We start from the raw sequence: 23,908 nt of genomic DNA, 5'->3' as shown, positions 1-23,908 counted from the left end.
TATCAACCCTCCTTGGATGTAAAAGTTGTCATTTGAAGACTTTTTCTGATCAAACTATAAAGTATTGCTCAGTGGGCTTATTGATCAACTTTGAATTTTGATTAAATCCTCATTTTGAAGAATTAGATACTAATGAAGGGGCAGAATAATTGATATGATGAAGGAGAAATAAAAATAACAATAAAACAGTACTCCTTATTTGAACGACAAGCTGTGAACCTGAATGTACCACCTCATTCCTTGTGGAATCCAAAGAAGTACATCGCATCCTGGTTTTAAAAGTACAAAAGATCACGTGATATGGCCAGCCAGTTTCTGTTTCTGATGAAGATTGTAAGGCTCTATGCAGTTACTGTAATAAAGAGGTATTTTTACACTATTATCAATAACTCATTTTGAGACCAAAGGCCAGAAATTACTGTTTATCTTAGCGGATGAATGCTTAATACATTCACATAGTATTCCTTTGGTACTTTATTAAAGATATTAACTTGCTTAAAAGAAATAGGTTAGTGCTTGTATTAAGATAGCAAACACGAACCTCACACTAGTATCGCAAACAGTAGTTTCTAGGCTGAAAAAGTATAGTGATAATGCAAGAAAGTGTAGTCCGTTCCTGTCTTCACTTGATGTCCATGTATGGACTTTCCATTGGGGGAAGGGGCAGAGCTTGTAGAATAGCAATCGAGAATGGGAATTGTGGCTTTCACCCTCCCTTCCTTGACCAGGAGTAGCGAGGCCAATCACAACACTTTCTGCTGCCCTAAAAGAGATTGCTAATTCACCACAGACAAGGGCTCATACTTTAGGACCTTCCTGATCTGTGCCAGTATGCCACAATGGGCATTGGCAGAAGCTCAGTTGATGTATGTATTCCAGCACAATCTGTAACCTCATGGCCTGGCATATTCCTCACGCTACCATTACCAACAAGCCAGGGGATCAACCCTGCTTCAATGAGGAGTGTAGAAGAGCATGCCAGGAGCAGCACCAGGCGTACCTAAAAATGAGGTGCCAACCTGGTGAAGCTACAACTCAGGACTACATGCATGCTAAACAGCGGAAGCAACATGCTCTAGACAGAGCTAAGCGATTCCACAACCAATGGATCAGATCCAAGCTCTGCAGTCCTGCCACATCCAGTCGTGAATGGTGGTGGAGAATTAAACAACTAACGGGAGGAGGAGGCTCTGTAAACATCCCCATCCTCAATGATGGCGGAGTCCAGCACGTGAGTGCAAAAGATAAGGCTGAAGCGTTTGCAACCATCTTCAGCCAGAAATGCCGAGTGGATGATCCATCTCTGCCTCCTGCTGATATCCCCACCATCACAGAAGCCAGTCTTCAGCCAATTCGATTCACTCCATGTGATATCAAGAAATGGCTGAGTGCACTGGATACAGCAAAGGCTATGGGCCCCGACAACATCCCGGCTGTAGTGCTGAAGACTTGTGCTCCAGAACTAGCTGCTCCTCTAGCCAAACTGTTCCAGTACAGCTACAACACTGGCATCTACCCAACAATGTGGAAAATTGCCCAGGTATGTCCTGTCCACAAAAAGCGGGACAAATCCAATCTGGCCAATTACCACCCCATCAGTCCACTCTCAATCATCAGCAAAATGATGGAAGGTGTCGTCGACAGTGCTATCAAGCGGCACTTACTCACTAATAACTTGCTCACTGATGCACAGTTTGGGTTCCGCCAGGACCACTCTGCTCCAGACCTCATTACAGCCTTGGTCCAAATATGGACAAAAGAGCTGAATTCCAGAGGTGAGGTGAGAGTAACTGCCCTTGATATCAAGGCAGCATTTGACCGAGTGTGGCACCAAGGAGCCCTAGTAAAATTGAAGTCCATGGGAATCGGGGAATACTCTCCAATGGCTGGAGTCATACCTAGCACAAAGGAAGATGGTAGTGGTTGTTGGAGGCCAATCATCTCAGCCTCAAGGCATTGCTGCAGGAGTTCCTCAGGGCAATGTCCTAGGCCCAACCATCTTCAGCTGCTTCATCAATGATCTTCCCTCCATCATAAGGTCAGAAATGGGGATGTTCGCTGATGATTGCACAGTGTTCAATTCCACTCGCAACCCCTCAAATAATGAAGCAGTCCGATCCCGCATGCAGCAAGACCTGGACAACATCCAGGCTTGGGCTCATAAGTGGCAAGTAACATTCGCGCCAGACAAGTGCCAGGCAATGACCACCTCCCCTTGACATTCAACGGCATTACCATCGCTGAATCCCCCACCATCAACATCCTGGGGGTCACCATTGACCAGAAACTTAACTGGACCAGCCACATAAATACTGTGGCTACAAGAGCAGGTCAGAGGCTGGGTATTCTGTGGCGAGTGACTCACCTCCTGACTCCCCAAAGTCTTTCCACCATCTACAAGGCACAAGTCAGGAGTGTGATGGAATACTCTCCACTTGCCTGGATGAGTGTAGCTCCAACAACACCATCCAGGACAAAGCAGCCCGCTTGATTGGCACCCCATCCACCACCCTAAATATTCACTCTCTTCACCACCGGCGCACAGTGGCTGCAGTGTGTACCATCCACAGGATGCACTGCAGCAACTCGCCAAGGCTTCTTCGACAGCACCTCCCCAAACCCACGACCTCTACCACCTGGAAGGACAAGGACAAGGGCAGCAGGCACATGGGAACGCACCACCTGCTCGTTCCCCTCCAAATCACACACCATCCCAACTTGGAAATATATCGCCGTTCCTTCATCGTCGCTGGGTCAAAATCCTGGAACTCCCTTCCTCACAGCACTGTGGGAGAACCTTCACAAGGACTGCAGTGGTTCAAGAAGGCGGCTCACCTCCACCTTCTCGAGGGCAATTCGTGATGGGCAAGAAATGCTGGCCTCGCCAGCGTCGCCCACATCCCATGAACGAATTTTTAAAAAATATATTGGTGAATTTATATAGAGGATATACATTATGAAGACCTGTGAATTATAAATTTTGTTTTGTACTGTATACAAAAAATATAGCAAACAATTTGGTTTAAAATACAGTGATAACACTGCATTCCTTTGCAAATTTGCTTGTACAGCTCGAGAGACATGATTGCCATTCAGACTGGTGTTTTATGATGAGGTATAAGAATGTTTATGGCTCTGTTCAAATTAATTCTCAAAAATAGTTAATGCAATTAGAATGTGCAGTCTCTCTCAAATGGGATGTTTTGTGGAACTTTTGTATGTGTTGTAGCAACCTGTACTGGGGTTTTCCCTGGGATTTTCCATTCCTGCACTCACCAGCCTATGTTGTTCCACCCATTCAAGTGAATAGGCAAAGATTGTCGGCTCCTGAATGCAGTAGTAGAAAACCCTGGTATTATGTTTGGTCCACTTCATTCTGAACATTTACAAGCTGATCTCACAAGAATGCAGTCTTCTGTTTGCAACATATGTGGCTATGACAACCTGTAACAATTGTGCCATATACATGGGATGATAATCTAACTAGAATTAATTTCCTGCAAGCTATGGGAAATTTTAAAAAATCTGTATCCACTGCTCAGCAGCAGCAGTAAGCGCACTGCAGTAACTCCCATTTCATTAACAACCTTATTTCATGATCCTTCACATAGTATTTAACACAAACTACCAATCCAAAACGTTGCTGAAAATTTAAAACAGTTTATAGCTTTTAACAGAATAATGAAACAAAATGCTGTATAAAAATTGGCTGGATTGTATGATTGTTCACTGGTGAAGTAGATCTGTGCAACTCGTGGTCTGTTATGAATCATGTAGGCTGCACTCATGGGATAACCTTGATTTTCAGCAAGTATAAAGTATTTAATGAGTTAGGATGGATGAAACATTGCAAATATTAGGACTGACCTTTTCGGTATTCATGAAAATGGGATGATTTCTTCATTTGTCTTGAGATATCTTCAGAATCAAAAAAGGTTAGAGAGAATGTGAGGCTAGCTGTTGCTCTGGCAAAATAGATTTGAATGGTATTTCATATTGAAGTATTGCACTGTAGGTTTCTGGAATTCTCCTGCATGATAGCATTTATAAGCTCCTATGTGGTATAACTGATTAATTGCCTGAACTTTGATCAAAGTCATGAATAATATCCTCTGTGAATGTCACTGTAGTGCGTTTTCTCTTTGTTTCTTCTCGATCTCTCTCTGCAGCGTTATTTACGGATGACCACACCACTCCTCCATCTTTCCTCTGTTGTCCAGCTTTGTGGTACTGCCCTTGCATGTGTTCAAACACAACTAATGCATCTCTAGCAAGTCACCTCTGGAGTCCCTTAAGGATCTGTCCTTTGTCCACTCCTCTTCCCATTGGTGACTGCATTCACAAATATGGGGTTAGCTTTTGTACGTATGCTGATGATGTCCGATCTCTCTTCTGCCTCCCTGAGCCTCACGACCACATCTGTGCTATCTGACTGCCTGTGTGACATCGTCATGTACAGAAGAATCATAGAATGGTTATAGCACAGAAGGAGGCCATTCAGCCCATCGAGCCCATGCCAGCTTTTTGTAAGAGCAATCCAGTTGGTCCCATTTCCCCCCCCCTTTTCCTCGTAGTCCTACAAATTTTTTCCTTTCGAGTATTTATCCAATTTCTTTTGAAAGTCACGATTGAATCTGCTTCCACCACCCTTTCAAGCAGTGCATTCCAGATCATAACTACTCCATAGAATCATAGAAAAGATACAGCACAGAAGGGGGCCATTCAGCCCATCATGTCCGCGCTGGCTCGAAGAACAACCAGGTGCCCATTCTAATCCCACCTTCCAGCACCCGGTCCGTAGCCCTGCAGCTTACAGCACTTTAGGTGCAGGTCCAGGTACTTTTTAAAAGAGTTGAGGGTCCTTGCCTCTACCACCAACTCGGGCAGCGAATTCCATACACCCACCACCCTCTGGATAAAAAAGTTTTTCCTCATGTCCCCTCTAATCCTTCCGCCAATCAGCTTAAATCTATGTCCTCTAGTTCTTGAACTCTCCGCTAGGGGAAACGGGTGCTTCCTGTCTACTCTATCTAGGCCACTCACAAATTTGTACACCTCAATCAAGTCTCCCCTCAGCCTCCTCTGCTCCAAGGAAAACAACCCCAGCCTATCCAATCTCTCCTCGTAGCTGCAATTTTCAAGCCCTGGCAAAATTCTTGTAAATCTTCTCTGCACTCTCTCCAGAGCAATTATGTCCTTCCTGTAATGTGGTGACCAGAACTGCACACAATACTCCAGCTGTGGCCATAGCAGCATTTTATACAGTTCCATCATTACATCCCTGCTTTTGTATTCTATACCTCGGCTAATAATGGAGAGCATTCCTTATGCCTTCTTCACAACCTCATCTACCTGTACTGCCACCTTCAGGGACCTGTGCACATGCACTCCAAGGTGTCTCACTTCCTCTACCCTCTCAATATATTCCCTTTTACTATTTACCCTCCCTAAGTGCATTATCTCTCACTTCTCCGGGTTGAACTCCATTTGCCACTTTTCCGCCCAGTCCACCAACCCATTGATATCATCTTGGAGTCTACAGCTATCCTCTTCACTATCAACTACTCAGCCAATTTTTGTGTCATCTGCAAATTTGCCAATCATGCCCCCTACATTCAAGTCCAAATCATTAATATATACCACAAACAGCAAGGGACCCAACACTGAGCACTGTGGCACACCACTGGAAATGGATTTCCATTCGCAAAGGCATCCATCGACTTCTACCCTTTGTTTCTTGTTACTGAGCCAATTTTGGATCCAATTCACCACATTTCCCTGTATCCCATAGGCATTTACCTTTCTGACCAGTCTGCCATGTGGGACCTTGTCAAATGCCTTACTAAAATCCATGTAGACAACATCCACTGCACTACACTCATCAACCCTCCTTGTCACTTCCTCAAAGAATTCAATCAGATTTGTAAGGCATGACCTTCCCTGAACAAACCCATGCTGACTATCCCTGATTAAACCATGCCTTTCCAAATGACAGTTTATTCTATCTCTCAGTATTGATTCTAATAGTTTGCTCACCACGAGGTAAGACTGACCGGCCTATAATTGTTCGGCCTTTCCCTCGTACCCTTTTTAAACAATGGTACTACGTTTGCAGTCTTCCAGTCCTCCGGTACCTCCCCTGTATCTAGTGAGGATTGGATGCTCTGAGGATCATTTTCCGCTATTTCCTCCCTGGCTTCCTTCAGTAGCCTAGGAAACAATCCATCCGGCCCTGGTGACTTATCAACTTTCAAGGATTCCAGTCCCTCTAGTACTTCCTCTCTCATTATGTTTACCTTATCCAATATTTCACACCTCTCTTCTTTAACTACTGCGTCCGGATCATCCCTTTCCTTTGTGAATGCAGAGACAAAATATTCATTTTAAAACCCTACCCACATCCTCTGCTTCTATACACAAGTTACCCTTATCATCCCTGTTAGGTCCCACCTTTTCCTTAGCCATCCTCTTGTTCTTAATGTACTGATAAAACATCTTTAGGTTTTCTTTAATCTTACTAGCTAATATTTTTTCATGCCCTCTCTTTGCTTTCGTTATTTTCTTTTTTACGTCATCCCTGTACTTTCTATACCCCTCTAAACTTTCTGCAGTATTTAGTTTTCTGTGACAGTCATAAGCTTTCTTTTTCTGTTTTACCTTGCCTCGTATACTTCTAGACAACCAGGGGGCTCTAAATTTGGCAGTGCCACCCTTTGTCTTTGTCTTTGAGGGGACGTGTCTGCATTGTACCCGTAGAATTTCACTTTTTAGTGCCTCCCACTGATTTCTCCTCAAGTAGTTGTGTCCGGTCCACTTCTGCCAAATCACCTCTTAGTTCTGTAAAATTTGCCTTCCCCCCCCCCCCCCAATTTAAAACATTTACTCCTGATTTAACTCTGTCCTTTTCCATAATAATGCTAAAACTAACTGAATTGTGGTCACTATCTGCAATATGGTCACCCACTGTCACTTCACCCACTTGCCCATCTTCATTTCCCAGGACTAAATCTAGAATTGCATCCCCTCTTGGGCTTGTCATGTACTGGCTGGAAAAGTTCTCCTGGTCACTGATCAAGAATTTTGCGCCCTCTGTGCCCCTCACACTGTTTGAATCCCAGTTGATGTTAGGGTCGTTGAAGTCCCCTACTATAATTGCCCTCTTATTTTTGCACTCAGAAATTTGCCTACATATTTGCTGTTCTATCTCCCTTTTGCTATTCGGGGTCTATAGTACACTCCTGGTAGTGTGACTGCTCCTTTTTTTATTTTAGCTCAACCCATATGGCCTCGATTGATGATCCATTTAGCATATCATCCCTTCTCACAACTGTAATTGATTCTTTAACCAATAATGCTACCCCCCTCTTTTTTATCACCCACTCTATCCTGTCTGAAAACTCTATATCCAGGGATATTGAGCTGCCAATTATCCCCCTCTTTAAGCCAGGTTTCCGTTTTTATGCAATGATATCATGCTGCCATGTGTCGTCTATCTATGCGCTTAGCTCATCTGCTTTGTTTGTAATACTCCTTGCATTGAAGCATATACCCTTTAACCCTGTCAAATTGCTGTGCTGAACACTATTTAACCTATGCTTTTTTTGCCTTTCTGAGCTGCTAACTACGTCACTAACTGCTTTTCTACTTCCCGTTTCCTGGTCTGAATTTGTCCCATCTGTACCTGCCCTTTGGTTCCCATCCCCCTGCCATACTAGTTTAAACCCTCCCCAACAGAACTAGCAAATGCCCCCATGAGGATATTTGATCCCGGTTCTGCTTGGGTGCAACCCATCCAGCTTGTACAGGTCCCGCCTTTCCGAGAATCGGTCCCAATGCCTCAGGAATTTAAACCCCTCCCTCCTACTCACTGCTTAAAAAATTTTTTCCTCATGTCTCCTTCGGTTCTTTTACCAATCACCTTAAACCTTAAATGAGTCAGAATTTCCTCCAACTGTATTATGAAGAATGGGGCCATTGTTTTCGGCCTCACCATAAACTTCACCTCCTTGCCACTGAGTCCCCCTCTTCACCCCCAGCCCCCCCCCCCCCCCCCCCACCACAACTTGCTCAAGTTGAACCAGACCATCAGATACCACGGCGTCCTGTCTAACCCAGAGCTGAACTTCAAATCCCCCATCATATCAATCACTTAGACTGCTTACCTTCCCCTCCACAATATTGCCTACCTCATTCCATCTACTGCTGAAACCCTTAGCTATGTCTTTGAAACCTCTAGACTTGATTCCTTGAATTGCCACTCATCCTTTATCCTGTATAAGCAACAACTTGTTCAAAACTAAGCCCCCTGTATCCAGTCCCGTACTCAGTTCCACATGTCCGTTACTCCCTTTTTTGCTGCCCCCCAGTCGTCAGTTTGAAACCTCATGTCCTTGTCTTGAAATCCCTCCATGCCTCACCCTAATTTATCTGCGACCTTCTCTAGACTTGTATTGCCTCCCACACCCTTGGATTCTTCAACTCTGGGCTTTTATGCATCTCCCCCATACGTTCTGCTGTTCCATTGTTGGTAGCAAGACATTAGCCACCTTTGCCCTACTCTGGAACTCTCTACCTAAACCACCCGGGCCCCTCCATCTCTAAATACCTTCTCAAAAAAACATTTTACGACCAAGCTTTTAATCACCTTTCTAGCTCTCGTACCATGGCTCAAGGGGTCGGTTCTAGGACCACTGCTTTTCTTGATATATATTAATGACTTGGACTTGGGTGTACAGGGCTCAATTTCCAAATTTGCAGATGACACAAAACTTGGAAGGGTAGTAAACAGTGAGGAGGATAGTGATAGACTTCAAGAGGATATAGACGGGCTGGTGGCATGGGCGGACACGTGGTAGATGAAATCTAATGCAGAAAAATGCAAAGTGATATATTTTGGTAGGAAGAACGAGGAGAGGCAATATAAACTAGAGGGCACAACTCTAAAAGGGGTACAGGAGCAGAGAGATCTGGGGCTATACGTGCACAAATCGTTGAAGGTGGCTGGGCAGGTTGATTTTAAAAAAGCATACAGGATCCTGGGTTTTATAAATAGAGGCATAGAGTACAAAAGTAATAGAAGTCATGATGAACCTTCATAAAACACTGGTTCGGCCACAACTGGAGTATTGTGTCCAGTTCTGACACCGCACTTTAGGAAAGATGTGAAGGCCTTAGAGAGGGTGCAGAAAAGACTTACTAGAATGATTCCAGGGATGAGGGGCTTTAGTTACATGGATAGACTAGAGAAGCTGGGGTTGTTCTCCTTGGAACAGAGATGGTTGCGAGGAGATTTGATAGAGGTATTCAAAATCATGAAGGGTCTAGACAGAGTAGAGAGAGAGAAACTGTTCCCATTGGCGGAAGGGTCAAGAACCAGAGGACGTAGATTTAAGTTGATTGGCAAAAGAACCAAAGGTGACACAAGGAAAAACCTTTTTACACAGCGAGTGGTTAGGATCTGGAATGCACTGCCCGAGGGGGTGATGGAGGCAGATTCAATCATGGCCTTCAAAAGGGAACTGGAAAAGTACTTGAAATGAAAAAATTTGCAAGGCTACGGGGATAGGGCGGGGGAGTGGGACTAGCTGGATTGCTCTTGCATAGAGCCAGCGTGGACTCAATGGGCCAAATGGTCTCCTTCCATGCTGTAACCATTCTATGATTCTATGTCCTTCATTCATTTTATCTATATTTTAATTTTTTTTTCCCTCTATGTAATGTGCTTTGGAACATTTACTCTGTTAATGGTGCTATAAAAATGCAAATTTTTGCTTTTAAAGGTAATATCTTTGATGTCTTAAACATTTGGTGGTAGCCTTTTACTATTTCCTCTGCTTTAAACTTTTGTTTTGTTTTATACAGCATCAGCAGAGAAAGAAGCCATCAAAAACATGTACACCAAATTACTGGACGCATATGGCCTTTTAGGAGTTTTGAGGCTGAATCTTGGTAAGTAGCCGAAATGACTTTTATTGTGTATAGAATTCTAGTTCTAACATAAGAACATAAGAAATAGGAGCAGGAGTAGGCTGTACAGCCCCTTGAGCTTGCTGCGCCATTCAATAAGATCATGGTTGATCTTCTACCTCAACTCCACTTTCCTGCCCTATCTCCATATCCTTTGATTCTCTTCGTGTCCAAAAACCTATTGATCTCAGTTTTGAATATACTGAGCATCCACAGCTCTCTGGGGTAGAGAATTCCAAAGATTCACAACCCTCTGAGTGAAGAAATTTTTCCTCATCTCAGTCTTAAATGGCTGGCCGACCCCTTATCTTGAGACCATGCCCCCTATTTCTAGACTCTCCAGACAGGGGAAAAAGCCTCTCAGCATCTAACCTGTCAAGCCCGCTAAGAATTTTATACATTTCAATGAGATCACCTCTCACTCTTCTAAACACTAGAGAACACAATAAATAACTAATTTCAACATTATAATAATGTTAAATAAAAAAGATATAATCTTTACAAAATATGAAATTATGAGTAAACCATAGTGTTCTTATCGATCATCTACAATATTTGTAGTACCCATTTTATGTTTTAATTTTTAAAAACAACCAAAACTTAGGTTACCCTTTTGCTGCTGTTCATTAATGTGACTGTCCTTAATCTGAGGATTTATGTCTGTAGTGATCACATGCTAAGTTAAGAGTTTTATTTTACTGTCAGTGCTTAATGACAGCCTCATGCTGCTAAATTCCTTATAAGCAAAACAGAGGATATGCTCTTGGGGATATACAAGCTAAATTGAATGATTCAAAGCAAGATTCTGTCCAAAAAACATTTGTCATTACAACCATTTGATTTTTTTTTCCCCATTAATTTTCTCCCCATCTCCTCTGCTGAAGGGATTGACCCCTTGGTGGGATATGCTTCCACAGGCATCAGGCCAAGTACCTTGTTCAAACGGCCATTCTTCACATGTGGGCTTAGATGCTGGTAGGCTATTTAATGTTGAGTCATCACTGCAGGAACCAATCCTATCCTCACCCAATTTCCACATGTATAGTTTCAGCAAGCGTCACTATTTAGCAATCAGAAACATTGGCCAATTTCTCTCCTCCTTTTAATGCAGGGGAGCTGAGGTCAATCATTGCACCCTGACTGCTGGCTGAAATTGGCTGTCAGCACCGACCAGGAGTTGAGTGTACAACTTTCATAGTCTATGTAACTCAACTACTGGTGCCTTACCAGTTGAGTTATCAGTTGAAGCAGGACCTTTTAAATTATATTTTTGGAAGAGAATGATTTTAATATTTACAAAACGATTCTCTTCACAAATGCTATGTTGTAACTTTAACAACATACGTAGCTAAGTGATTAATGCACTATTTAACATTCAGATGATGGTCATCTTTTGGCAGTGGCTAAAGTGAATACCAAGATTGTTTTACCAACTTATTTTAGCAACTGGGCATTGCAAAGTCTTGTTTTTGAAGTTTCTTCCACAAACAAATGTTTTTAATTTATGTATCCATTATAATTTGCACATTTTAAACATCGCAAGCAACCTTGCAAGCTGTGATGCTTGTATGTGTAAAATTTTCAAATATTACTATACATTAACATTAGAATCATATAGCACAGAAGGAGGCCATTCGGCCCATCGTGCCTGTGTGGTCTCTTTGAAAGATCTATCCAAATAGTCCCACTCCCCTGCTCTTTCCCCAAAGCCCTGAAATTTTTCCCCCTTCAAGTATTTATCCAATTCCCTTATGAAATTTATTGTTGAATCTGCTTCCACCATCCTTTCAGGCAGAGCATTCCAGATCATTAGTTTTTATCTTATCACTGAATGTGTTTAACTTGTAATCTTTTTCAAACTGAATATGTTGAAGTTCAGAATTGTGGTCCAAGATTTGTTGTATAAATCAGCATAATATTGTACTGACATTTTTGGTTATATTCCATAAATCAACTCTTGAGCCACTCCTGGTCCTGCTTGAATGCTGCTAGTATGTTTCATTCAAATTAGACCACTAATTATTTAATCTATACTGGAAAAAATACTGATCTTGTTGGACCGTAAAGAACAATCAGAACTCTTAGATGTTCTCTCACTCACAATGGTCTTGCGACATCTTTTGTGTGAACTTTTTGTTCATTACACTGAGTGATATTAGTCGTGGGGATTGGAACACTTTCTATTTCAAGTACCCAGTATTAGCAACAAGTACTCCTAGTTCAGGTATAGCACAGCAGAGTAAAGCTCCCTCTATTCTGCCACAACATTATACTTCAGCCTCAACCCCGGAAGAGTACCCCAGCCTCAAACTATATCGTTTTTCTGTTTCCCACAATGCCCTGTCTGAATGAGATGGTCAAATAATATTGAATTTAGGCCAGTTTTTTTATGATGTGTGCTCATAACCACTAGATTGAGATTTCCAAAACATATTTCGAATAGGACCTTTATAACAACAGACAAGGAGAACGTTCATCCCATCACTCTGGACTGAGTTTGGAACCAGATCTTGGAAGTGAAATGCAAATATCTCTATCCTCAACAAAGCTTTTAGATACAGCTAAATCCTAATGTCTGCCAACTCTGGTGTATGTCTCTCTTACAGGTGACAACATGTTGCATTACCTTGTGCTTGTAACTGGCTGTATGTCGGTGGGAAAGATACAAGATTCTGAAGTCTTCAGAGTCACGTCTACTGAATTTATTTCTCTTCGAAATGAGCCTTCAGATGAGGAACGTATCTCCGAAGTACGGAAGGTGTTGAATTCTGGGAGCTTCTATTTTGCTTGGTCTTCAAGTGGTGTCAGTCTGGACTTGAGCCTGAATGCCCATCGTAGAATGCAGGAGCATACAACTGACAACCGTTTTTTTTTGGTGAGTTGGAGGCTGTGTTAATGCCTGGAATTGAAGCACTACCATATTATATTAAAAATTGGTTAATATTTGGTGCATTATTTTTTATTTAAAAAAAAACAAGGTGTGCTATATAGGTTTTCAGATGTTTGTTTTAAAATTGCTTTTTAGATTTTGTGTTCTTCTAATGTAAGAACTTTGACTCCTGACACACACGCAGTTCAATGATAACTTTTATACCCCATAGGAACCAGTCATTACATTTGCATCTGAAACATTATGATGTGAATTGTGACGAGTGGGTACTGAGACTCATGTGTGGAGGAGTGGAGATCAGGACGATCTATGCTGCTCACAAACAAGCTAAAGCTTGCTTGATTTCACGTCTTAGCTGCGAAAGAGCGGGGACAAGATTCAATGTGCGAGGAACAAATGATGATGGACAAGTAGCTAACTTTGTTGAAACGGAACAGGTACCATATTTGAGTCAGACCCACCTTTAACAGTCCTTATTTGATGCTTATTGTTACAATGTAACCCACATTAATAGTTACTTGTAACTATAGCAGATATTTTAATATTGTTATTAGTAGCCATAATCAAAATTTTGTACTTTCCACTGTTTTTCATCAAGATATAGAATTTTGAAAACTATGGATATAAAAAATATCAAAGTAACCTGATTTGTAAAAAAGACTGGAGCACTTAAAGTTAAGATCAGAAGTCAAAGAATTGGGATTGAAAATGTCCACGTCCCACAACATGATTTCAGTGCTGTTCTTTGTTGTGTAATCTTTGTCATGACTGTTTACCCTTTTTAACCTTGTGGTGTGGGCTGTTTTTCTCCTGATGCAAATGTTGTCTGACTGCAGCTGTTGGGCTTGTTGTTGTTCCTACTTTTCCCCTACCATTCATCCCCTTCTGCCTTTCCCTGCATTGCAAATGCAATAAACCTATTTTACACGAAATCCTGTTGACCTTCCCTCCTGCAGCCAGATATTCAGCCAGTAGTGCAGGGATAGGATTTCTCTGCCCCACATGATCGTATGCACGGGGTTATCTTGAGATCAGGGATTCTAACCTCTACAGGGCTTGGCTGAGAGGATGTGGGTTTTGAAGTGACCAGGTCAGGCTAGTGAGGATAGAAAGGAATTTTTCCCTATTTGGTCTGCATTCCATTTCCCCAGCTTGTGTTTCTGCCGCTGTTCCTGGCAATACAAATAATAACAAGCATTTGATGACAAGATACAAAGTACAGAACGCAGAAACAGATTTCACCATAAGATGTGGAAATTTCTAACCAACAGCACAAAAACATGTTTTATCTAAATTTAAATTTGTTTCTGCTTTCTGTTCTTTTTCTTTTGTCATCTTGTGCTCATTATTTGTATTGAGAATAAAAACAAAAGCATATAGATAGTCATTGGTGTGCTTAAGTTACAGTCCACTTCAATCAGTGATGCAGTATTTTAATTTTTCTACAGGTGGTATTCTTGGATGATTGTGTGTCCTCTTTTATCCAGATCCGAGGTTCTGTCCCATTGTTCTGGGAGCAACCAGGTCTTCAGGTTGGTCTTTTAAAATGATGCTGCAACTTGTATTTGCAGGGTGTATAATTTTATCTAATTAGGTTGTTACAGTAAGCCATAGAATCTTTTTGTCTTTTAATTTTTTGCCCACTGGAATTAGGTTTTTAAAGTGTGGTGTTTGCTTTTATTATAATACTTGACGTGTTTTATAAAAGTGTGAAATTTTGTCCCAAAATGAATGATTAAGGCAATATTTAAGCATGTAACTTTGTCACAGGATCTTTCTCTCCTCTAATCTGAAGTTCAGAGGACATTTTGGTTTAGCTGCCAATGTTAGGTTATAACCTGTCTTGACAGATCTATTTTCAATCCCCTATCTGTGGTTTGCTGACATCACCTGCTTTGGATTAAAAATACCATGGAGAGGTCATTATTATTCAGATGACAAAAGCTAGTTTTACTAATAGTCATTCTATGATGCCACAGTCTTTGTAAATGTATTTACCATAGAAACAGATAGGATTGGATTCCAAGTAGTGAATGTGCGCTTGCATGAGTTAGCAACTCCCACTCCAAATATAAATTTACCACAGTGCCCCCATCCCAAGAAAAATGTGATTTTTATTTTTCAGTTTTTCTCTCCTTGTTTCCTAAAGGAGATCATTTAACTCAGCATGGACATGGGACTGAACCTTGGACTTTACCTTTGAACCATTGGCACTGCTTAAAGCAGTGAATATTGATAAATGATGACATTGTGGAATATGGATATAACATTAAAATTTTGAAAATTATTATTGTGGAATGGGTGGGCTTACATAAGAAATAGGAGCAGGAGTTGGCCATGTAGCCCCTCAAGCCTGCTGTGCCATTAAATAAGATCATGGCTAATCTTTGACCTCAACTGCAATTTCCCACCGATCCCCATATCCCTTGATTTCCTTAGTCCAAATATCTGTCGATCTCAGTCTTGAATATACTCAATGACTGAACATCCACAGCCCTCTGGGGTAGAGAATTCCAAAGATTCACAACCCTCTGAGTGAAGAAATTCCTCCTAATTTCAATCCTAAATGTCCAACCCCTTATCCTGAGACAGTGCCCCCTAGTTCTAGACACTCCAGCCAGGGGAAACACCCTCTCAGAATCTACCCTGTCAAGCCCTCTCAGAATCTTAAATGTTTCAATGAGATCCCTTCTCATTCTTCTAAACTCTGGAGAATATAGGCCCGATCTACTCAATCTTTCCTCATAGGACAACCCTCTCATCCCAGGAACCAATCTAGTGAACCTTTGTTGCCTCTAAGGCAAGTATATCCTTCCTTAGATAAGCAGACCAAAACTGTACACAGTACTCCAGGTGTGGTCTCACTAGAGCCCTATACAATTGCAGCAAGACCTCCTTACTCTTGTACTCCAACCCCCTTGCAATAAAGGCTAACATACCATTTGCCTTCCTAAATGCTTGCTGTACCTGCATGTTAACTTTCTGTGTTTTGTGTACAAGGACACCCAAATCCCTCTGAACAGTTGTATTATAACATCACACTGGAAGTTTTAAAAAAAGAATGTACAATTTTTAGTAGGTGTCACACTGTTAAGTTTGAATTTCTTGTTCAAAATATATACCAGTTAGTGATAGGAGCCATGTTGCTGCAACCTATTAAAACAGGTGGAAGTGCACTGTACATGCATCACCTTTAAGCCTCCTGAAAGCTGTGTACTCGAGGGTAAATTCCCTGCTGTAGGTTGAGATTTCCAGCTGTCATTACAAGAGGAGTAAAAAAAAAGTCATAAATCTGAAATAAAAGCAAAAAATTGCATACAGCAGCTAAAAGCTATTCAGAGCCCATTGATCCATTCCAGCGCTACAGTTCACTAATACTACATATTGTTAACCATTGTTCGTCCTGAAGAAACCCTGTGCATACTACAGACATCTCTAACTGCTGCTGTTGCAGCCCCCACCCCCACATCAGTATGCCACAGGCAAACCTGGGGTAGGGGTGTGGGTGGGGAAAGTGGGGTGGGGGGCACGGTAGGAATGTTCGTAAGAAAAGAACAAAGTATTATTAAAATATCAAGATGCAATCCACCACTGCCTCATTTAGCCTGATGAAGAGCTGCCAAAGCATATCGGGATTGAGGTTAGGATAGTGGAGTGCCGAGTAAACTTGGCTACTTGACATCTAGATTTCAAAGCTAGCAAACTCGCTGCTTTACTGCCAGCCTCCGCTGTCTTTAGCTATTGTAAACAATTTTACAACACCAAGTTATAGTCCAGCAATTTTATTTTAAATTCACAAGCTTTCGGAGGCTTCCTCCTTCCTCAGGTAAATGTTCAGGAGCTCCTCGAAGCCTACGCATTTATACATATAGAACAATACATGGTGTTTACAGAATGCCCCTGCAACTGCCCGTTGCCAAGGCAATCACCGTGTTCAGACAGAGAGGTGTCACCTGCAGAACCCCCGAATACACATTCAACAAAAAAACAAACAGGAAAAAAAACAGAGAGAGGCAGAAACATCCGGAAGGCAGAGAAAGCCAGCAAATGACCCATTATATTAAAAACAGATAACATTTGTTCGCTGGTGGGGTAACGTGTAGCGTGACATGAACCCAAGATCCCGGTTGAGGCCGTCCTCATGGGTGCGGAACTTGGCTATCAATTTCTGCTCGACGATGTCGTGTGTCTCGAAGGCCGCCTTGGAGTACGCTTACCCGAAGGTCGGTGGATGAATGTCCATGACTGCTGAAGTGTTCCCCGACTGGGAGGGAACCCTCCTGTTTGGCGATTGTTGCGCGGTGTCCGTTCATCCGTTGTCGCAGCGTCTGCATGGTCTCGCCAATGTACCATGCTCTGGGGCATCCTTTCCTGCAACGTATGAGGTAGACAACGTTGGCCGAGTCACAGGAGTATGAACCGTGCACCTGGTGGGTGGTGTCCTCTCGTGTGATGGTGGTATCTGTGTCGATGATCTGGCATGTCTTGCAGAGGTTACCGTGGCAGGGTTGTGTGGTGTCGTGGACGCTGTTCTCTTGAAAGCTAGGTAATTTGCTGCGAACGATGGTCTGTTTGAGGTTGGGTGGCTGTTTAAAGGCGAGTAGTGGAGGTGTGGGGATGGCCATAGCGAGGTGTTTGTCCTCACTGATGACATGTTGAAGGCTGCGGAGAACATGGCGTAGTTTCTCCGCTCCGGGGAAGTACTGGACGACAAAGGGTACTCTGTTGGTTGCGTCCCGTGTTAGTCTCCTGAGGAGGTCTATGCGATTTTTTGCTGTGGCCCATCGGAACTGTCGATCGATGAGTCGAGCGTCATATCCCGTTCTTACTAGGGCGTCTTTCAGCGTCTGTAGGTGTCCATCGCGTTCCTCCTCGTCTGAGCAGACCCTGTGTATTCGCAGGACCTGTCCATAGGGGATGGCCTCTTTGACGTGGTTAGGGTGGAAGCTGGAAAAGTGGAGCATCGTGAGGTTGTCCGTGGGCTTGCGGTAGAGTGAGGTGCTGAGGTGCCCGTCTTTGATGGAGATTCGTGTGTCCAAGAAAGAAACCGATTCTGAGGAGTAGTCCATGGTGAGCTTGATGGTGGGATGGAACTTGTTGATGTTATCGTGTAGTCTCTTTAGTGATTCCTTGCCGTGGGTCCATAGAAAGAAAATGTCGTCGATGTATCTGGTGTATAGTGTTGGTTGGAGGTCTTGTGCAGTGAAGAAGTCCTGCTCGAACTTGTGCATGAAAATGTTGGCGTATTGGGGTGCGAATTTGGTCCCCATGGCTGTTCCGTGTGTTTGGGTAAAGAACTGGTTATCGAAGGTGAAGACATTGTGATCCAGGATGAAGCGGATGAGGTGTAGGATGGCTTCCGGAGATTGGCTGTTGTTGGTGTTGAGTATTGATGCTGTCGCAGCGATGCCGTCATCGTGGGGGATACTGGTGTATAGTGCCGAGACGTCCATCGTGGTGAGAAGTGTTCCTGGTCCAACTGGTCCGTGGGTACTGAGTTTTTGTAGGAAGTCTGTAGTGTCGCGACAGAAGCTGGGGGTTCCCTGTACGATGGGTTTCAGGATGCCCTCGATGTATCCAGAGAGGTTCTCACACAGGGTTCCGTTGCCTGATACGATGGGACGTCCGGGTGTGTTGGCTTTGTGTATCTTTGGGAGGCAGTAGAAGTCTCCCACGCGGGGAGTACGTGGGATGAGAGTGCGTAGGATGCTTTGAAGGTCTGGATCGAAGGTCTTGATCAGTTTGTTGAGCTGGTGGGTGTGTTCTTTGGTCGGATCTGTGGGTAACCGTCTGTAGTGTTCCTGGTTGTCCAGTTGTCGGTATGCTTCTTTGCAATAGTCTGTTCTGTTCTGTATGACGATGGCTCCTCCTTTGTCCGCTGGTTTGATGACGATGTTGCGGTTGGTCTTGAGAGCGTTGATGGCGTTGCGTTGTGCTCGGGTGACATTCTGGACTGTCTTCTGAGTGCGGCTGATGAATCTGGCATTGACGCATTTCCTGACAGCTTGAGCATGCATGTCCAGCTGAGGGCAGCGACCCTCCGGAGGAGTCCAGTTTGACTCTTTCCTCTTCGGTTGCTGTACCGCGGATCCCTCTGTCTGCTGTTCTGGATCGTCGATTGTCTCATTGGGTTCGCTGCTGAAATCTTGGGGTTTGTGGTAGAATTCCCGGAGCCTCATTCTCCTGATGAATTCCTCTGTGTCCGCCGCGAGACTAGTGGGGTCCATTTTGGTAGTGGGGCAGAAATTGAGCCCTCGGCTGAGAACTTCGATTTCGTCTGGTTGAAGGGTGTGGTCGGATAAATTGACAATAGACTTCCCTGTGGTTGCAACCGTGGTACCAGGGGAAGCTTGGTCGTTGCTGGTGGTGATGCCGAGTTTCTCAAGCTTCCTGCTCTTGGTTTTCATGTAGGCAGCGTAGTTCCGTTGCGTCGTCTGTTTGGCGGTATAACGTAGCTGGTCTGCTGTGTCCTGAGTACAGGTTGAGAGTATGGACTCTATCTTGGTTTCGATGTTGTGGCGTCTGCTGTAGAGTTGGTGTATGAGATGGTTGCGGAGTGTGCGAGAGGTACGGCGGCAGAGTCTCTCAGCGTAATCCGAGTTGTATGTGGACTTGAGTGGGTTCGTGATCTGGAGTCCTTTCGGGATCTTGTCTGCTTTCTTGCAGCTCTGTAAAAACTTGATGTCTGTGTCTAAATGCGCGATCTTCTTGGATATCCTTTCCACTGTGAGCCGGCAGTTTGTGGTGTCGATGGTAGTCATGATGTGGAGATGCCGGTGATGGACTGGGGTTGACAATTGTAAACAATTTTACAACACCAAGTTATAGTCCAGCAATTTTATTTTAAATTCACAAGCTTTCGGAGGCTTCCTCCTTCCTCAGGTAAATGTTCAGGAGCTCCTCGAAGCCTACGCATTTATACATATAGAACAATACATGGTGTTTACAGAATGCCCCTGCAACTGCCCGTTGCCAAGGCAATCACCGTGTTCAGTCAGAGAGGTGTCACCTGCAGAACCCCCGAATACACATTCAACAAAAAAACAAACAGGAAAAAAAACAGAGAGAGGCAGAAACATCCGGAAGGCAGAGAAAGCCAGCAAATGACCCATTATATTAAAAACAGATAACATTTGTTCGCTGGTGGGGTAACGTGTAGCGTGACATGAACCCAAGATCCCGGTTAAGGCCGTCCTCATGGGTGCGGAACTTGTTTTTACAGTTTTTACAGAGCTGCAAGAAAGCAGACAAGATCCCGAAAGGACTCCAGATCACGAACCCACTCAAGTCCACATACAACTCGGATTACGCTGAGAGACTCTGCCGCCGTACCTCTCGCACACTCCGCAACCATCTCATGCACCAACTCTACAGCAGACGCCACCACCTCGAAACCAAGATAGAGTCCATACTCTCAACCTGTACTCAGGACACAGCAGACTAGCTACGTTATACCGCCAAACAGACGAGGCAACGGAACTACGCTGCCTATATGAAAACCAAGAGCAGGAAGCTTGAGAAACTCGGCATCACCACCAGCAACGACCAAGCTTCCCCTGGTACCACGGTTGTAACCACAGGGAAGTCTATTGTCAATTTATCCGACCACACCCTTCAACCAGACGAAATCGAAGTTCTCAGCCGAGGGCTCAATTTCTGCCCCACTACCAAAATGGACCCCACTAGTCTCGCGGCGGACACAGAGGAATTCATCAGGAGAATGAGGCTCCGGGAATTCTACCACAAACCCCAAGATTTCAGCAGCGAACCCAATGAGACAATCGACGATCCGGAACAGCAGACAGAGGGATCCGCGGTACAGCAACCGAAGAGGAAAGAGTCAAACTGGACTCCTCCGGAGGGTCGCTGCCCTCAGCTTGACATGCATGCTCAAGCTGTCAGGAAATGCGTCAATGCCAGATTCATCAGCCGCACTCAGAAGACAGTCCAGAATGTCACCCGAGCACAACGCAACGCCATCAACGCTCTCAAGACCAACCGCAACATCGTCATCAAACCAGCGGACAAAGGAGGAGCCATCGTCATACAGAACAGAACAGACTATTGCAAAGAAGCATACCGACAACTGGACAACCAGGAACACTACAGACGGTTACCCACAGATCCGACCAAAGAACACACCCACCAGCTCAACAAACTGATCAAGACCTTCGATCCAGACCTTCAAAGCATCCTACGCACTCTCATCCCACGTACTCCCCGCGTGGGAGACTTCTACTGCCTCCCAAAGATACACAAAGCCAACACACCCGGACGTCCCATCGTATCAGGCAACGGAACCCTGTGTGAGAACCTCTCTGGATACATCGAGGGCATCCTGAAACCCATCGTACAGGGAACCCCCAGCTTCTGTCGCGACACTACAGACTTCCTACAAAAACTCAGTACCCATGGACCAGTTGGACCAGGAACACTTCTCACCACGATGGACGTCTCGGCACTATACACCAGTATCCCCCACGATGACGGCATCGCTGCGACAGCATCAATACTCAACACCAACAACAGCCAATCTCCGGAAGCCATCCTACACCTCATCCGCTTCATCCTGGATCACAATGTCTTCACCTTCGATAACCAGTTCTTTACCCAAACACACGGAACAGCCATGGGGACCAAATTCGCACCCCAATACGCCAACATTTTCATGCACAAGTTCGAGCAGGACTTCTTCACTGCACAAGACCTCCAACCAACACTATACACCAGATACATCGACGACATTTTCTTTCTATGGACCCACGGCAAGGAATCACTAAAGAGACTACACGATAACATCAACAAGTTCCATCCCACCATCAAGCTCACCATGGACTACTCCTCAGAATCGGTTTCTTTCTTGGACACACGAATCTCCATCAAAGACGGGCACCTCAGCACCTCACTCTACCGCAAGCCCACGGACAACCTCACGATGCTCCACTTTTCCAGCTTCCACCCTAACCACGTCAAAGAGGCCATCCCCTATGGACAGGTCCTGCGAATACACAGGGTCTGCTCAGACGAGGAGGAACGCGATGGACACCTACAGACGCTGAAAGACGCCCTAGTAAGAACGGGATATGACGCTCGACTCATCGATCGACAGTTCCGATGGGCCACAGCAAAAAATCGCATAGACCTCCTCAGGAGACTAACACGGGACGCAACCAACAGAGTACCCTTTGTCGTCCAGTACTTCCCCGGAGCGGAGAAACTACGCCATGTTCTCCGCAGCCTTCAACATGTCATCAGTGAGGACAAACACCTCGCTATGGCCATCCCCACACCTCCACTACTCGCCTTTAAACAGCCACCCAACCTCAAACAGACCATCGTTCGCAGCAAATTACCTAGCTTTCAAGAGAACAGCGTCCACGACACCACACAACCCTGCCACGGTAACCTCTGCAAGACATGCCAGATCATCGACACAGATACCACCATCACACGAGAGGACACCACCCACCAGGTGCACGGTTCATACTCCTGTGACTCGGCCAACGTTGTCTACCTCATACGTTGCAGGAAAGGATGCCCCAGAGCATGGTACATTGGCGAGACCATGCAGACGCTGCGACAACGGATGAACGGACACCGCGCAACAATCGCCAAACAGGAGGGTTCCCTCCCAGTCGGGGAACACTTCAGCAGTCATGGACATTCATCCACCGACCTTCGGGTAAGCGTACTCCAAGGCGGCCTTCGAGACACACGACATCGTCGAGCAGAAATTGATAGCCAAGTTCCGCACCCATGAGGACGGCCTCAACCGGGATCTTGGGTTCATGTCACGCTACACGTTACCCCACCAGCGAACAAATGTTATCTGTTTTTAATATAATGGGTCATTTGCTGGCTTTCTCTGCCTTCCGGATGTTTCTGCCTCTCTCTGTTTTTTTTCCTGTTTGTTTTTTTGTTGAATGTGTATTCGGGGGTTCTGCAGGTGACACCTCTCTGTCTGAACACGGTGATTGCCTTGGCAACGGGCAGTTGCAGGGGCATTCTGTAAACACCATGTATTGTTCTATATGTATAAATGCGTAGGCTTCGAGGAGCTCCTGAACATTTACCTGAGGAAGGAGGAAGCCTCCGAAAGCTTGTGAATTTAAAATAAAATTGCTGGACTATAACTTGGTGTTGTAAAATTGTTTACAATTGTCAACCCCAGTCCATCACCGGCATCTCCACATCCTGTCTTTAGCTAGTTTAAGAAAGTACTTAACTATAAATATGTACTCAATTCTGTCCTTTTTGAATTTTTTTTTCCTTGCTTCAGCCAATTTTTTCCCATACAGTTTTAGGTGTTTCCTTATAATTCAGTTTAACAATCCTTCAAATTCTTCTGTGTGGTTGTAGGTTGGCTCCCATCGTGTACGAATGTCCAGGGGTTTTGAAGCCAATGCACCTGCATTCGACAGGTATGGAAGCTGCTTTTAGCAGTGATTGCTATTTTCACTGAGTTGCAGTAACTGATTTTGCAGTACATTTTAAATAAGTCTTTGCAAAAAAGATTGCTTGCATTAGAGGTATATATTGAATGTTAATCTCAGATCTCCATTTCCCAAAATATATTTATTTTTGAATTTTTACAGACATTATAGAACACTGAAAAAGCTATATGGGAAGCAAACTATAATCAATTTGCTAGGAGTGAAAGAAGGAGAGCACATGCTCAGTAAAGCCTTCCAAGTAAGTGACTAGACTTGACTATGTAAGAATAAGTTGCTCAATATGCCAATTTTCAGGAAATCCTACATCGTATGCTGCCTCAGTTCAATATTTTTAAAATAAAAAGGCATGAGAACACAGCTTTAAACATTTAATTTGTACTACTTAAATAACTCCATTTTATATGGCTGTTTTAAATGTTTGAATTTCTGGAAAATAATCACCTCCGACTATAATTTTGTTATGCATTTGATCTGTTTCTATGCTTGCTTTCAAACCCATTGTGAGAAAAGCATTCCTTGTTGTAGTAGTAAAATATTTATTTCTCTGGCCTGTAATCTTTCTGGTTTCTCCAAGTGAGATCACTGATCTGTAGTGAAT

General features: G+C 44.0%; 1 protein-coding gene across 4 annotated transcripts in view; it reads left to right on the top strand.

The window, feature by feature from the left end:
- synj1 (synaptojanin 1) overlaps positions 1 to 23,908 on the top strand; it is a 131,040-nt gene that overhangs the window by 36,438 nt on the left and 70,694 nt on the right. For 3 of the 4 annotated variants that reach the window (XM_067993186.1, XM_067993185.1, XM_067993187.1), the window contains exons 1-4: positions 13,073 to 13,293; positions 14,305 to 14,388; positions 23,216 to 23,277; positions 23,452 to 23,548. In XM_067993186.1, coding sequence (XP_067849287.1) covers positions 13,135 to 13,293; positions 14,305 to 14,388; positions 23,216 to 23,277; positions 23,452 to 23,548 — 402 coding nt within the window. In that variant the 5' untranslated portion in view covers positions 13,073 to 13,134. Of the gene's footprint in view, positions 1 to 9,861; positions 9,949 to 12,572; positions 12,840 to 13,066; positions 13,294 to 14,304; positions 14,389 to 23,215; positions 23,278 to 23,451; positions 23,549 to 23,908 lie in introns of those variants that run through there. The other variant, XM_067993188.1, reaches the window with a different exon arrangement.

The sequence above is a fragment of the Heptranchias perlo genome, chromosome 11 (genome assembly GCF_035084215.1).
Source record: "Heptranchias perlo isolate sHepPer1 chromosome 11, sHepPer1.hap1, whole genome shotgun sequence".
NCBI lineage: Eukaryota > Metazoa > Chordata > Chondrichthyes > Hexanchiformes > Hexanchidae > Heptranchias > Heptranchias perlo.
This window is presented reverse-complemented; position numbering and strand designations above follow the sequence as displayed.